General features: G+C 41.2%; 1 protein-coding gene across 5 annotated transcripts; it reads left to right on the top strand.

Moving 5' to 3' along the window:
• Positions 1 to 8,162: 8,162 nt before the first annotated feature.
• LOC110496691 (chromatin modification-related protein MEAF6) lies at positions 8,163 to 13,157 on the top strand. 5 transcript variants are annotated; one of them, XM_021572720.2, is made up of 9 exons: positions 8,163 to 8,318; positions 8,835 to 8,950; positions 9,056 to 9,143; positions 9,345 to 9,390; positions 9,525 to 9,714; positions 10,843 to 10,872; positions 11,430 to 11,498; positions 11,694 to 11,727; positions 11,844 to 13,157. In XM_021572720.2, exons 1-9 carry the CDS (start codon positions 8,229 to 8,231, stop codon positions 11,856 to 11,858), a joined length of 678 nt encoding a protein of 225 aa, XP_021428395.2. In that variant the 5' UTR covers positions 8,163 to 8,228; the 3' UTR covers positions 11,859 to 13,157. The 5 variants fall into 5 exon arrangements, 4 of the variants coding, with proteins under 4 accessions (XP_021428395.2, XP_021428396.2, XP_021428397.2 ...); XR_002469592.2 differs by having other exon boundaries at positions 11,430 to 11,727; XM_021572721.2 differs by lacking the exon at positions 10,843 to 10,872.
• The last annotated feature ends 1,190 nt before the right edge of the window (positions 13,158 to 14,347 follow it).

Below are 14,347 nucleotides of genomic sequence, written 5' to 3'. Positions count from 1 at the left end.
GCAATTTACTTTTGTAGTGATTCAATTTCTATGGTATTGCCTCTCTCAAACCCATCAACAGCCTATCCAAGGCTAGCAGCACGGGCATCCATAATGGAATTGGTTTTATTAGTATGAATTAAACCACAGTGCCTGTGAGGGAGAAATACATGATTTAGTGACGCAGTAATGAGCTTTTGAGAAGCAGCAAGGACGAGAAGTAGGGGCTGGGGGAATGGACAGTCAATCACCCACGCCCATCCAAGATGAGGTAGGATCATGCTCGATTGTTAAATAGTCTCTCTCTCCCTTTCTCTCTCTCAATTCAATTCAAGGGGCTTTATTGGCATGGGAAATATATGTTAACATTGCCAAAACAAGTGAAGTAGATAATATACAAAAGTGAAATAAACAATAAAAATGAACAGTAAACATTACACTCACAGAAGTTCCAAAAGAATAAAGACATTGCAAATGTCATATTATGTCTTTATACAGTGTTGTAACAATGTGCAAATAGTGAAAGTACAAAAGAGAAAATAAATAAGCATAAATATGGGTTGTATTTACAATGGTGTTTGTTCTTCACTGGTTGCCCTTTTCTTGTGGCAACAGGTCACAAATGTTGCTGCTGTGATGGCACACTGTGGTACATCACCCAGTAGATATGGAAGTTTATCAAAACTGGAATTGTTTTCCAATTCCTTGTGGATCTGTGTTATCTGAGGGAAATATGTGTCTCTAATATGGTCATACATTTGGAAGGAGGTTAGGAAGTGCAGCTCAGTTTCCACCTCATTTTGTAGGCAGTGTGCACATAGCCTGTCTTCTCTTGAGAGCCAGGTCTGCCTTCTGCGGCTTTTCTCAATAGCAAGGCTCACTGAGTCTGTACATAGTCAAAGCTTTCCTTAAGTTTGGGTCAGTCACAGTGGTCCGGTATTCTGCCACTGTGTACTCTCTGTTTAGGGCCAAATAGCATTCTAGTTTGCTCTATTTTTTGTTAATTCTTTTCAATGTGTCAAGTAATAATATTTTTGTTTTCTTATGATTTGGTTGGGTCTAATTGTGTTACTGTCCTGGGGCTCTGTGTGGTCTCTCTCTCTCTCTCTCTCTCTTTCTCTCTCTCTCTTTCTCTCGTTCTCTTTCTCTCTCTCTCGCTCTCTCTCTTTCTCTCTTTCTCTCTTTCTCTCTCTCTCTTTCTCTCGTTCTCTTTCTCTCTCTCTCGCTCTCTCTCTTTCTCTCTTTCTCTCTTTCTCTCTTTCTCTCTCTCTTTCTCTCTTTCTCTCTTTCTCTCTCTCTCTCTCTCATACACTACAAGGAACTTATACATATGTACGGCCAGTTAAGACATTATGCGGCAGTGTTTTCAGGTTATTTAATTCCATAATTTCCTTAATTCTTCTCGTATTTCTTGCTCCCTGAAAGTTCCTGTTTGAGAATACTGTATATTCAACAATGCAGTGCATTCAACCAGGCTCCAATTCATGTTTGTGCTGATTCAGTATGAAAAGAGAATTGATAAGTCTTGATTCCTGAGGGCTTGTGTCCCCTGATGATACAAACAGCCATTACGTAGCCAATTCTTCCACAAATCATCCCATTAATGTTTAACAGCTATACAAAAGGAAGATGGATACATGAATGGGTTCTTTGTTGAGCTGATGATGACTTTAAGACACTGATGACAATGTTACGTCACTGATGACCATGTTAAGACACTGATGACCACGTTAAGCCACTAAAGATGGTGTTAAGTCACTGTTGACCATGTTAAGCCACTGATGACAGTGTTAAGTCACTGTTGACCATGTTAAGCCACTGGTGACCATGTTAAGTCACTGGTGACCATGTTAAGCCACTGATGACCATGTTAAGCCACTGATGACCATGTTAAGCCACTGATGATCATGTTAAGTCACTGGTGACCATGTTAAGTCACTGGTGACTATGTTAAGCCACTGATGACCATGTTAAGCCACTGTTGACCATGTTAAGCCACTGGTGACCATGTTAAGCCACTGGTGACCATGTTAAGCCACTGGTGACCATGTTAAGTCACTGATGACGGTGTTAAGCCACTGATGACGGTGTTAAGTCACTGATGACCATGTTAAGCCACTGATGACGGTGTTAAGTCACTGATGACCATGTTAAGCCACCGATGACGGTGTTAAGTCACTGATGATGATTTTAAGTCACTGATGACCATGTTAAGCCACTGATGACGATGTTAAGTCACTGATGATGATTTTAAGTCACTGATGACCATGTTAAACCACTGATGACGGTGTTAAGTCACTGATGACCATGTTAAGCCACTGATGAAGGTGTTAAGTCAATGATGACGATGAAAGAATAACCATCCTACATGTAGGTTCCACTTGTGCTAATCTCCATCCACCCATCTATCCCTCCAGTCATCCACCTATCCATCATTTATCCCATCCATCCACCCATCCACCCACCCACCCAACCACCCATCCATCCATCCATCCACCCAGCCTATTGCACATTAATAATTAAAGCACAGCTACCAAACTCAACCAATCAAAGCCTCTCACAATCCCACCCGGAGGAAAATCACAATTAACAATAAAACAGAGGTTCTAATTTTGTTAACCACATCGAAGCACTCTGAGATGGAATAAAATCATGTCTCCACGCTCCAGTAAGTATCTCTGGCACTTTTTAAACGTCTTATGCGAATCGCTATGAAATAATAGCACCATATTGTGCCCGTAATCCACTGATGTACTGCCAAGTCACAGATATAAGATTAGGCTGACACAATTAGCTCTACCATGAATATGACTGAAGATGCTCTCATCCACCCCATCACATTAGCACCATTCTGTGGATACTTCAAATGATGAATCCCACAATACAATTGCATCTCTCATTCCTTTTGTTTTTTTTCTGATAACTATCAGTAACTTCAGAGCCAAATCTAATTAAAATTATGAATTAAGGGGTTATTGCTCTTTTTATTTTATAAAATCTCATAGATGTACTTTCCTTAGTTTCAAGAAAGAACGGTTATTGGCTCATGCTGAGTATGTATCATGCCTGTCGGTGCTCTCATGTTTATTTCTATTGGCTAAGAAGTATAATAATAGAGAGTGATACAGATATTAGCGTTAAATTGTAATTAGGTTTAGGGTCAGTCATGTGTCTCGCTGTACACCTACTTACCATACAGTACCAGTACATGGGGATAGAATACACAGACATTCCTAAATGCACACACTCACAACAAAAGGCTGTCTCAGGAAGGGCCCCTTTGAATGAACATGTTTATACTTGCCCAATTTGACTACAAGCTATAATGGAGCTCAGTCAGCTCCGATAAGGCCAGAGGTTAGTCTTCCAGTGTCTCTGTCCCCTTTGGCACTTCAACTACAACACTAGTGGCTTCAGACAACAGCAGTTGAGACAATAGCTTAAATGTCAAGAGATAAATCCACCGGGGGCAGCTGAAATCAAGGTCGGTCAGAGTAGGTAATGCCTCCTCTGTTGAGACCCCCAGATCTCAAAGCTTCCTAAAGGTCTTAAACCGAGTCTCTCCCAAGTTTTTATTTTACAAGATTCATTTGTTTTCCTAAAAGTCTTTCAGACCAATGGAAGACCAGAGGAGTAATGAAAGCAGGGAGCTCAGACAGAAGCCTCGTTTGGGGAGTGAAAGTCATATCAACGGAGGTTTGGTTTTACAGGGAGTGTTTTAGTGGACAGAATATTGACTTGTCTGAATATACAGTATCTGCAGCTGTTCTCCTCAGTCTCACCCCTCATACAGACTCCCTCCCCAGTGTCTCAATCCTAATACAGACCCCCTACCCAGTGTCTCACACCTTATACAGACCCCCTACCCAGTGTCTCAATCCTAATACAGACGCCCTACCCAGTGTCTCACACCTTATACAGACTCCCTCCCCAGTGTCTCAATCCTAATACAGACCCCCTCCCCAGTGTCTCACACCTTATACAGACTCCCTCCCCAGTGTCTCAATCCTAATACAGACCCCCTCCCTAGTGTCTCACTCCTAATACAGACCCCCTCCCCAATGTCTCACTCCTAATACAGACCTCCTCACCAGAGTACCACCCTTCATACAGACCCCCTCCCCAGTGTCCCACCCCTCAGCACGTCCCCAACAGTTGCTTTGGCTATGTGGTCTCGTGTGCCAAGCTGTTATTGGGGGGTACCGCTGGCAGCACGAGGCCTAGCAGTTGTCAACGACTACTGTTCTATTACTGTGAATCCTCTCTACATTACTGGACAAAAAAAACATGTGTTTCTTCTTAAGGATATATGGAAATACAATTACTGAATATATCGCTACATCTCGGGGATTTGAACTTGCAACCTTTCGGTTGCTGCCTCCCCAGTGGGGAGGGGGTCTGTATAAGGTGTGAGACACTGGGGAGGAGGTCTGTTTAAGGTGTGAGAAAACCTATGAACAGAAAAGACCTGAAGATCAATCAATATCCTCTTCACTGAGATGAAAGTTAAACGTAAGAATATCAATAATAATAATAATAGTCAAAACATTGTATAAAACACAAATGTATTATGCTCATACGATATGATTGGTTACAACCGGATAGGAAAAGTGTCCATTCTAACTGTGTGGCTTGGTGTGTATCCCAAATGGCACCCTATTCCCTATTTAGCGCACTACTTTTGACCGCAGCCCTATGAACCCTGGTATAAAAAAAAGTAGTACGCTAGATAGGGAATAGGGTGCAATTTAGGACACAATCTAGGAGGATCAATGATGCAGTACCTGGACCTGGGAATCCCTGGCCTCACACATCCTGGGTCCATGGCTTGTCCCAGAAACAAACACAGCACTGGACATGAAGTGCTTGGCCAGGCCCCCGTAGTTCACTACATCATCCTGCCCAGGGTCAGGCGGGGGCGGGGGAGGGTTCTTCAGGAGAATGTTCCCAGGTAATGTCTCCTCCTTGGACAAGGGTTAAAAGGCATGGGAAACTATTCATGACCAGAGAGGTGTTGTCATAGAAACTATTGCACGTCCTGGATCCGTATTCATAAAGCAGAGTAGGTGTGCTGACCTAGGGTCAGGCCCCCCCTGTCCATGCAGACTTCTTCATTCTGATCTAAATGAAAAACTGATTCTAGGTCAGCCCTCCCCCTTCTCTGATTTATGGTTTGAATACTGTACATTCAGTGCTTTTGGAAAGTATTCAGAGCCCTTGACTTTTTCCAAAGTTGTTACGTTACAGACTTATTCTAAAATAGATTAAATAAATGTTTTTCCTCATCACTCTACACCCAATACCCCATAATGACAAAATGAAAACAGGTTTATAGAATAGTTTTTTTTTTTGCAAATGGCTAAGGTGTATGTAAACTTCTGACTTCAACTGTGTATATACAGTTGAAGTCGGAAGTTTACACACACCTTAGCCAAATACATCTAAACTCCGTTTTTCACAACTCCTGACATTTAATCAGAGTAAACATTCCCTGCCTTAGGTCAGCTAGGATCACCACTTTCTTTTAAGAATGTGAAATGTGAGAATAATAGTAGAGAGTGATTTATTTCAGCTTTTATTTCTTTCATCACATTCCCAGTGGGTCAGAAGTTTACATACACTCAATTAGTATTTGCTAGCATTGCCTATAAATTGATTAACTTGGGTCAAACGTTTCAGGTAGACTTCCACAAGCTTCCCACAATAAGTTGGGTGAATTTTGGCCCATTCCTCCTGACAGAGCTGGTGTAACGAGCCTCCTTGCTCGTACACGCTTTTTCAGTTCTGTCCACACATTTTCTATGGGATTGAGGTCAGGGCAATGTGATGGGCACTCCAATACCTTGACTTTGTTGTCCTTAAGCCATTTTGCCACAACTTTGGAAGTATGCTTGGGGTCATTGTCCATTTGGTAGACCCATTTGCAACCAAGCTTTAACTTCCTGACTGAGGTCTTGAGATGTTTCTTCAATATATCCACATAATTTTCTTTCCTCATGATGGCATCTATTTTGTGAAGTGCACCAGTCCCTCCTGCAGCAAAGCACCCACACAATAAGATACTGCCACCCCCGTGTTTCATGGTTGGGGTGGTGTTCTTCGGCTTGCAAGCCTCCCCCTCTTTCCTCCAAACATAACGATGGTCATTATGGCCAAATTGTTGTAAAGTACAATCTTTGTCCCCATGTGCAGTTGCAAACCGTAGTCTGGCTTTTTTATGGCAGTTTTGGAGCAGTGGCTGCTTCCTTCCTTTCAGGTTATGTCGATATGGGACCTGTTTTACTGTGGATGTAGATACTTTTGTACCTGTTTCCTCCAGCATCTTCACATGGTCCTTTGTTGTTGTTCTGGGATTGATTTGCACTTTTTGCACCAAAGTACGTTCATCTCTAGGAGACAGAACGCATCTCCTTCCTCAGCGGTATGACGGCTGCGTGGTCCCATGGTGTTTATACTTACGTACTATTGTTTGTACAGATGAACGTGGTTCCTTCAGGCGTTTGGAAATTGCTCCCAAGGATGAACCAGACTTGTGGAGGTGTACAATTTTTTTTCTGAGGTCTTGGCTGATTTCTTTTGATTTTCCCATGATGTCAAGCAAAGAAGACCTGAGTTTGAAGGTAGTCCTTGAAATACATCAACAAATACACTTCCAATTGACTCAAATTATGTCAATTAGCCTATCAGAAGCTTCTAAAGCCATGACATCATTTTCTGGAATTTTCCAAGCTGTTTAAAGGCACAGTCAACTTAGTGTATGTAAACTTCTGACCCAGTGGAATTGTGATGCAGTGAATTATAAGTGAAATAATCTGTCTGTAAACAATTGTTGGAAATATTACTTGTATTACATGCACAAAGTAGATGTCCTAACCGACTTGCCAAAACTATAGTTTGTTAACAAGAAAAATGTGGAGTGGTTGAAAAACAAGTTTTAGTGACACCAACCTAAGTGTATGTAAACTTCTGACTTTTACTGTGTATATATATATATATATATGTATGGGGGATACAACCATCCCAGCTCTGCAGATTTTGCTGCGAAGAGACATAATCATTAGATCATTTACTTATTCTTATTTTCCACCATAATTTGCAAATAAATTCATTAAAAATCCTACAATGTGATTTTCTGGATTTTTTTCTTCTCATTTTGTCTGTCATAGTTGAAGTGTACCTATGATGAAAATTACAGGCCTCTCATCTTTTTAAGTGTGAGAACTTGCACAATTGGTGGCTGATTAAATACTTTTTTGCCCCACTGTATGTGCCTGGCCCTGGGTTTTGATTCTGAAAACTAAATGTAAAAATCACATCTTAATTTGACAATTCATTGGCTGATTAATGTATTAATTAGCTGGAGGGTAGATTGATTTATTGGTTGACATATCTACCTGACTGTCTTCTGAAAATAACCTCTTAGCTGGTGACAAGAACCCCTTCTTATCGACCTCATTGATTATCACCTGTGTTTGGTATTTGGTGGGTATTGATGAAATGTATTCTAGATGTTTGCCGCCTAGATTAATGTAAAAAGCGATAGCAGAAGTCTGAGCATCATTTAGATTTACACGGGATGCAAGGCAACAAAAAAAAAGGACACTTAATGTCATTCTCTGTGTATTTTTCCCCATCATTAGCGAAGAGAGTTACAACACAACTGGAGGGACAGGTGCCTGACATGTATTGCATCGCCTGACAATCTGTTTAGAAGGGAGGAGAGTTTGTAATGTCACCAGTGCTTGACTTGGACTGAAATAGGTACCTGTAATCATTTTGGGTGCCGGTACTGTTCATATTTACGTGCAGGAGCTTGAACTTCACTATATTTTTATAGGAAGTACAAGGGCTCAAGCAGTAGAACATGTGAGGTGCTGCTGGTACCCAACTCAAGCAATGACTGCAACACCCTCATGCTGACTAGGTAGCAATTTGAATGGTAAATGTAGCCCGAATACGTTGACCAAATTCGCAAAGTGATCCTAGGATGCAACAAAAATTAATTAATTCACCACACTGTAAAGTTACTGTAGTCAGAAAACAAACTTCTGAGTGTGGATACAATGATCTGTTTCCACGACAGCGAGTACTCGGTGAAAGCAGAGCGGCAGGAAAAGAAAAGGCATTTGGCTCGTTTGCAAGACAAGCAAACGTACCAGTCATCTAGCGCCCACTTGTGGTGAAAGTCTTTGCTTTTCCCTATTTTAACTCATCATTGAAGACGCTGTTTTGTTTTTCGGAGATTCATCATGGCGATGCATACGAAGGCGACACCGCCACAGATTCCCGACACACGTCGGGAACTCTCGGAACTGGTCAAGAGGAAACAAGAACTTGCGGTAAGTGTATTAGCTGCTGTAGTTAGATACGTTTCCGTATGAGTAAATATTTTTGCTACATGCGTATTTGCTGCATCTTATGTTTAAGTTGCAAGGTAGCTTTTGCTAGTTTACTAGGCCGCACTGGCTATCCTAGCTAAGCTACTACGACTAGGCCTCGGCTCTCTACTCTGCCGGTAAATATTTGTTGCTCGCTGACAAGATACTTTAGTTAACGTTACAATTCTAATGAAACATTATAAAATGTAACAAAGGAAATGCTTTTATTCAGCGTCATACATCCATAGGTATTGCATTTTTTTTTAAACTAGATATATCAATGTTTATGTACAATGTCGTTGGAGTTAAGTAGTAACTTCCTTTGTCCACAAGGTGCAGTCAAACCCTACATACTAATGCCCACATCACCATGGGCATGGCTGTGGTACTGTCTCTGGCTATATAGTAATTACACTTTCGGTCAGTTTCATACATTTTGAAATGCAAAGTCTAATGCCTTTTACATACTTTCCACAGGAGACATTGGTGAACTTGGAAAGACAGATCTATGCATTTGAGGGCAGCTACTTGGAAGACACCCAGATGTATGGGAATATCATTAGAGGATGGGACAGATACCTCACCAACCAAAAGTAAGCAAGACATGGACCATGGCTACTCAGACATAAAGTGTTGCTATTGAATCACCTTGCCTGTGTTTATGATCTATTTACTCTGTTTTTGTATCGTTCTGTCAGAAATTCCAACAGCAAGACAGACCGAAGAAACAGAAAGTTCAAGGAGGCAGAGCGTCTGTTCAGCAAGTCTTCAGTCACTTCTGTAGCAGTGAGTGCCTCACTCTATTTTCTGCCTGTCCTCTGTATTGTCCTAGGAGGCCATCGGTCCTCTCTGTATTTTCCTAGGAGGCCATTTATTTTCTCTGTATTTTCCTAGGAGGCCATCGGTCCTCTCGGTATTGTCCTAGGAGGCCATCTATGATTGTAATAACGTGTAAATGCTGACCAACTGTTCGTCTTTGTTGAACAGGCTGTCTGTGCACTTGGCGGGATACCAGATCACATGAATGAAAAGCGTAAGTATATGAATCAGCCATCCCAAATTGATAAACTTTTGTTTGCCACAGTGCTTACTGAATGTAGCCTACTGGTATGTGAGGGAGTTGAGCTCCAAGGTGGCATGCTGCTCTTCTGTTGTCTGGCCCTTCAGGTGAGCCCGGCAGTGGGACAGAGAGCGACACATCCCCAGACCTCCAGAACCAGGAGAACGAGCCAAGTCAGGAGGACACTGAGGACGCAGACGAGGCACTGCAGGACCTCAAACCCCAGAAGGCTGCCTCGTCCTCCTCCGGAAGCCACCATGGGAGCCACAAGAAAAGGAAGAACAAAAACAGACACAGGTACTCGACCCTAAACTCAGTCGCTGGTCTAGACTAACTCCTAGGGCATGTTCAGCAGAACACAACGTTGTGGAACGTTCGGATAGAAATATGCATTGTAGAACAAACATGCCTCTCTGATATGTAGAATATGGAATCAAAGTGGGTCTATTAACGTCATTTCTATCTGCAACCGTTGGCTACTGAACAATGGCCCTGCTATCAATTCTGAAATATGTGCAAGTATTTCGCTACACTCGCATTAACATCTGCTAACCATGTGTATGTGACAAATAAAATTTGATTTGATTTGAGTGTATCTCTTGCACGCAAGGTAACTTAAAAAAAAAAGTTGTCTGGGAGGGTCAGATTGATTGGCTGTAATACTGTATAAACATCAGGAGGGTCTGTTTGATTGGCTGTACTACTGTATAAACATCAGGAGGGTCTGTTTGATTGGCTGTACTACTGTATAAATGTCAGGAGGGTCTGTTTGATTGGCTGTACTACTGTATAAACATCAGGAGGGTCTGTTTGATTGGCTGTACTACTGTATAAATGTCAGGAGGGTCTGTTTGATTGGCTGTTCTACTGTATAAACGTCAGGAGGGTCCGTTTGATTGGCTGTTCTACTGTATAAACGTCAGGAGGGTCCGTTTGATTGGCAGTTCTACTGTATAAACGTCAGGAGGGTCTGTTTGATTGGCTGTACTACTGTATAAACATCAGGAGGGTCTGTTTGATTGGCTGTTCTACTGTATAAACATCAGGAGGGTCTGTTTGATTGGCTGTACTACTGTATAAACATCAGGAGGGTCTGTTTGATTGGCTGTACTGCTGGTTTATAGCAAGTGGCTTAGTCTGTTTGTATTGGAGCGTGGAATGTGAGGAGAAGTAAGAAACGATGCCAACTTTCCCAGCTGCGTTAACTCATCACACTGGTTCCTAGCCACATTGTGTTATGTTGTATGTAGCCTAATAAAACCACCGCATATTTAGACAAAATCATCTCAATAAGTTAAAATATTGTGGTAGCTAGTTGACTTATTAACAAGCCTGTATTTTCCAGATACAAAAGCATCCATTTAGAGTGAGTCAGGCTGGTGTACTAATTACTACTGCTCTCTACTTCCCCTAATGCTGCCCCAGCCCTTCTGCCATGTTTCATTATGACTTTGAGTAAGTCTCACATTTTTACTTCCTGCTTCCTGTGGTGATACATCCTGGCTTGTGTCCCAAATGGCACCCTATTCCATAATATACTGCACTGCCTTTGACCAGAGCTCTTATGACCCATAGGGCTCTGGTCAAAAATGGTGCACTACGTCAGGAATAGGGTGCCATTTGGGGGGGGACTACCCCTGCCTTCTCTGACCACATCCTGACGTTCCCACTCTCTCTCTCTCTCTCCCTCAGCTCTCCATCTGCTTCTTTCACGGTTAATGTGTCATCATAGAAAATCTATCATTACTACATGTCCAAATCTTTGTTTATATCCCAAATGGCATCCTATTCCCTATTTAGTGCACTACTTTTGATCAGGGCCCATATAGGAATTAGGGTGCCATTTGGGGATGCACACTTTATTTCTCAAATAATGCATTGTATCTAATAAAGTATTTGCACCTAGCTTCTGTAGACTCAACGCTAGATTCTGTAGTGTTTTGAGTCATAGGGGCATAAACACTACTTTAGAAGCTCCGTTTATTTCTTGACCCTGGTTTCATTCCATAAAGGTCCTGTTCCCTTAATCCAGTTATGAAAAAGTCTGCTCTTCCTGCCAAAATGAGATGGGGAGCTCACAGGTTGAGTAAAAACCCATATCTTTCAGCACATCCCAGGCTTTCACATGGTTCTTTTAGTTGTCTCCTTGTGTGTTGCTTGGTCTCTTAGCTTGAGTAACTGTAGTGGTGCTTGTTGTCTCCATGGTTACTCGTGTTGTATTTAGTGAAACCTGAAAGACCTGTCGTAACTCTAGCTTTTTTTTTGTTTGTTTTTAGATTCGACATGAAGGTGAACAAAAAACCCAGAGCGGTAAGCTATTGGAATGTTATGTTGTCTTGAGCTTCCAATAAAGCAATGTGTGATTTAGAAATATTTAAAGTTTTTTTGTTTTTAATTCTGTCGTCGACGTTCTTGTTGTTCCACAGGACTATTCAACTTGATGAACGGGGGTGTTAAGCACTTCAGACCAGAACTGGCCACACAGGAGACGTCTTCAGTGAAGCAGAGAATCACTTCTCTGGGCTTTGTGAACTTTATATGCCTTATGTTAACTGACTTGGTTTCTGCTTTGTGTATATTGTATGAAATGTTGCCCCTCCCCACCGGCAACTAGAAATATTTGTGCTCCATGATTTTCCTGCAGAAAAGTACACGGTGTGTAATTGCATGTTACTCAATACCCAGCTGGGATTATTGTATAGTGTTGAACGTTCTATATTTATCATGTAACTTCACATTTTCCTCTGCTCTTCTTGTGACAAAAATAAGAAGATTATATTTGTCGTTGTCTGGTCGTTTGTTAGCTCTAGAGTATCCCAGCTTCTGTTTTTTTTTTTACATTTTATTTTGAGTTTTGTTTAGCATAGCTATGTAATAAAACATTGAAATGATAAATATTACTATGTATAGTTTATGGTAAAAATCTAAATTTGTGAAGGTCTTAGCCCACCAGAAGCATTGAAAATGTCTTGCTGTTAATCAAAATCTCATCTCTGTCTTTACTCTGCACTCTTCAGTGATGATATAGCAGGGAAATCAATAGGGAAGCTAGTTTATGACCAACAGACCAACATCTGTGTCTGACGGCATCTACTGTCTGGTTTCATTGTGGCTTCTTCATGGCCCTGTTACCTGCCAAGGTGCTCAGACGAGGCTCTCTCTCTAGTCCACCATCTTATTATTAGAGTTTCAAATAGCTCCCTATTCCATTTATACTACACTACGTTTGATTGGTGAAGTTTCAGTGAGTTCATGGAAATTGTTTTAGTACTGTGTTCACCTTCAAACGGCTTTATTCTGGCTCCCAAGTATGATTAAAATAACTCTGTTTACACACAAAGATATGACGTCATGTCATTCCTACGGTGGCCGTTTCAGAGATTTGAGTTTGATTTCTGAGCAGTGGCAGTTTGAAGTGAACCAGGGGGCAACAAGCTGACAACACATGACCCATGCCATGTTGGGGAACAGTGTACTATATACAGTTTAACTAGTAATTGAACTACATTTTACAGTAGGTTGGTTGGTACTTGAACGAAATTCAAATATTGGTACTGTTTTCAGTAGGTAACTTTTTGTTGTTGTTGTGTAGCTAACTACTGGAACTACACACGTTTGCAAAAGGAAAATAAAATGTGGCTGAAGTAGGTAATCGTTTATTTTTCGGCATCATACCTGCCTAATTCTCACTTGAAACATTGTAGTGTGTATAATAGGCTAAATTACACCTTTTAACATTTGATCCTCGTGCGATCTGTTCTTGGAATTTGTAGTCTGACATTTTTTAAGATTTAGATATACTTTTTCACAAAGTTTGGATGTAGTGAACTACTTTTTCAAAGCAACTTTAAAGTAAACTAAATTTTTCTTAAGGGTAGCATTAGCGTAGCTTAATGTCTGCCAGTGAGATGTAAATGTTAGCTTGGAAATCTATATTTTAAGAGTAGCTTCTCCAACACTGGTCCCGTGCTATTTCTAGAATGTTCCCTGTGTGCGACCAGTACTGATCAGATGTGTAGTATTGAAATAGTTTGGTGAATACATTAATCTGGATGATAACAATCGTCCAGATAACAATATAGTATTACGTCTATTTAAAGTAGATATGCTTATTAGTGAATACTTTGTCAGTATGCAATACCACATTCCTTCACTAGGTAGTGCTACTTCACAATGCGTGTTTGACAGTACTCAAAGCATTGCCTTAAATGTCTTTCAACCACAGGCTTTCCCGTATCATAAACCAAGTCCTACTCACAGTCTGACTACTAGGACTATGAGTCATAAGTGGGTTGTTAAATCTGCCATCAATCTATCAAATGCACAGTTTATGCTGTTCTTTAATTCTCTGTAAGGCCAAAGATCCTCAGATGAATAGGGTGTTTGTCCGCCAAACCTATATTCTGCCATGCAAACAGTATGATGTCCCCAAGGCACACTTAAAGACCTTTACGACCAGGGCTTTTGGGCTTGGCTCATGGATATCCGGGCACATCCCAAATGGCACCCTATTCCCTATTTAGTACACTACTATAGCACCCTATTTAGAGCACGACTTTTGATCAGGACACATGGGCTCTGGTTAAAAGTAGTGCACTATATAGGGAATAGGGTGCCATTTGGGATACACATTGTATCTCCTCGGTAGTATTTAGAAGAGGTCATCCTCTTTAAAAAATCACACACCTCTCAGTTCTGTTATGGGCAGTACAGCAAAGGTTAGTCAGAACACTGACCTATTAATGACGTAGTGACTAGGACGTTAGTAACAGACTGTGTGTCCCCAATGGCACCCTATAACCTAAATAATGTACTACTTTTGACCAAAGCACTATTGGCCCTGGTCAAAAGCTGTGCACTATATAGGAGAGAGAGGGTGCAATTTGGGATGCAGACTGAATGGTTCCAAGCATCATCTCACTGGAGAAAC

The sequence above is a fragment of the Oncorhynchus mykiss genome, chromosome 18 (genome assembly GCF_013265735.2).
Source record: "Oncorhynchus mykiss isolate Arlee chromosome 18, USDA_OmykA_1.1, whole genome shotgun sequence".
Lineage (NCBI taxonomy): Eukaryota > Metazoa > Chordata > Actinopteri > Salmoniformes > Salmonidae > Oncorhynchus > Oncorhynchus mykiss.
Note: the sequence above shows the minus strand (reverse complement) of the source record. Positions and strands in the feature narration are given on the sequence as shown.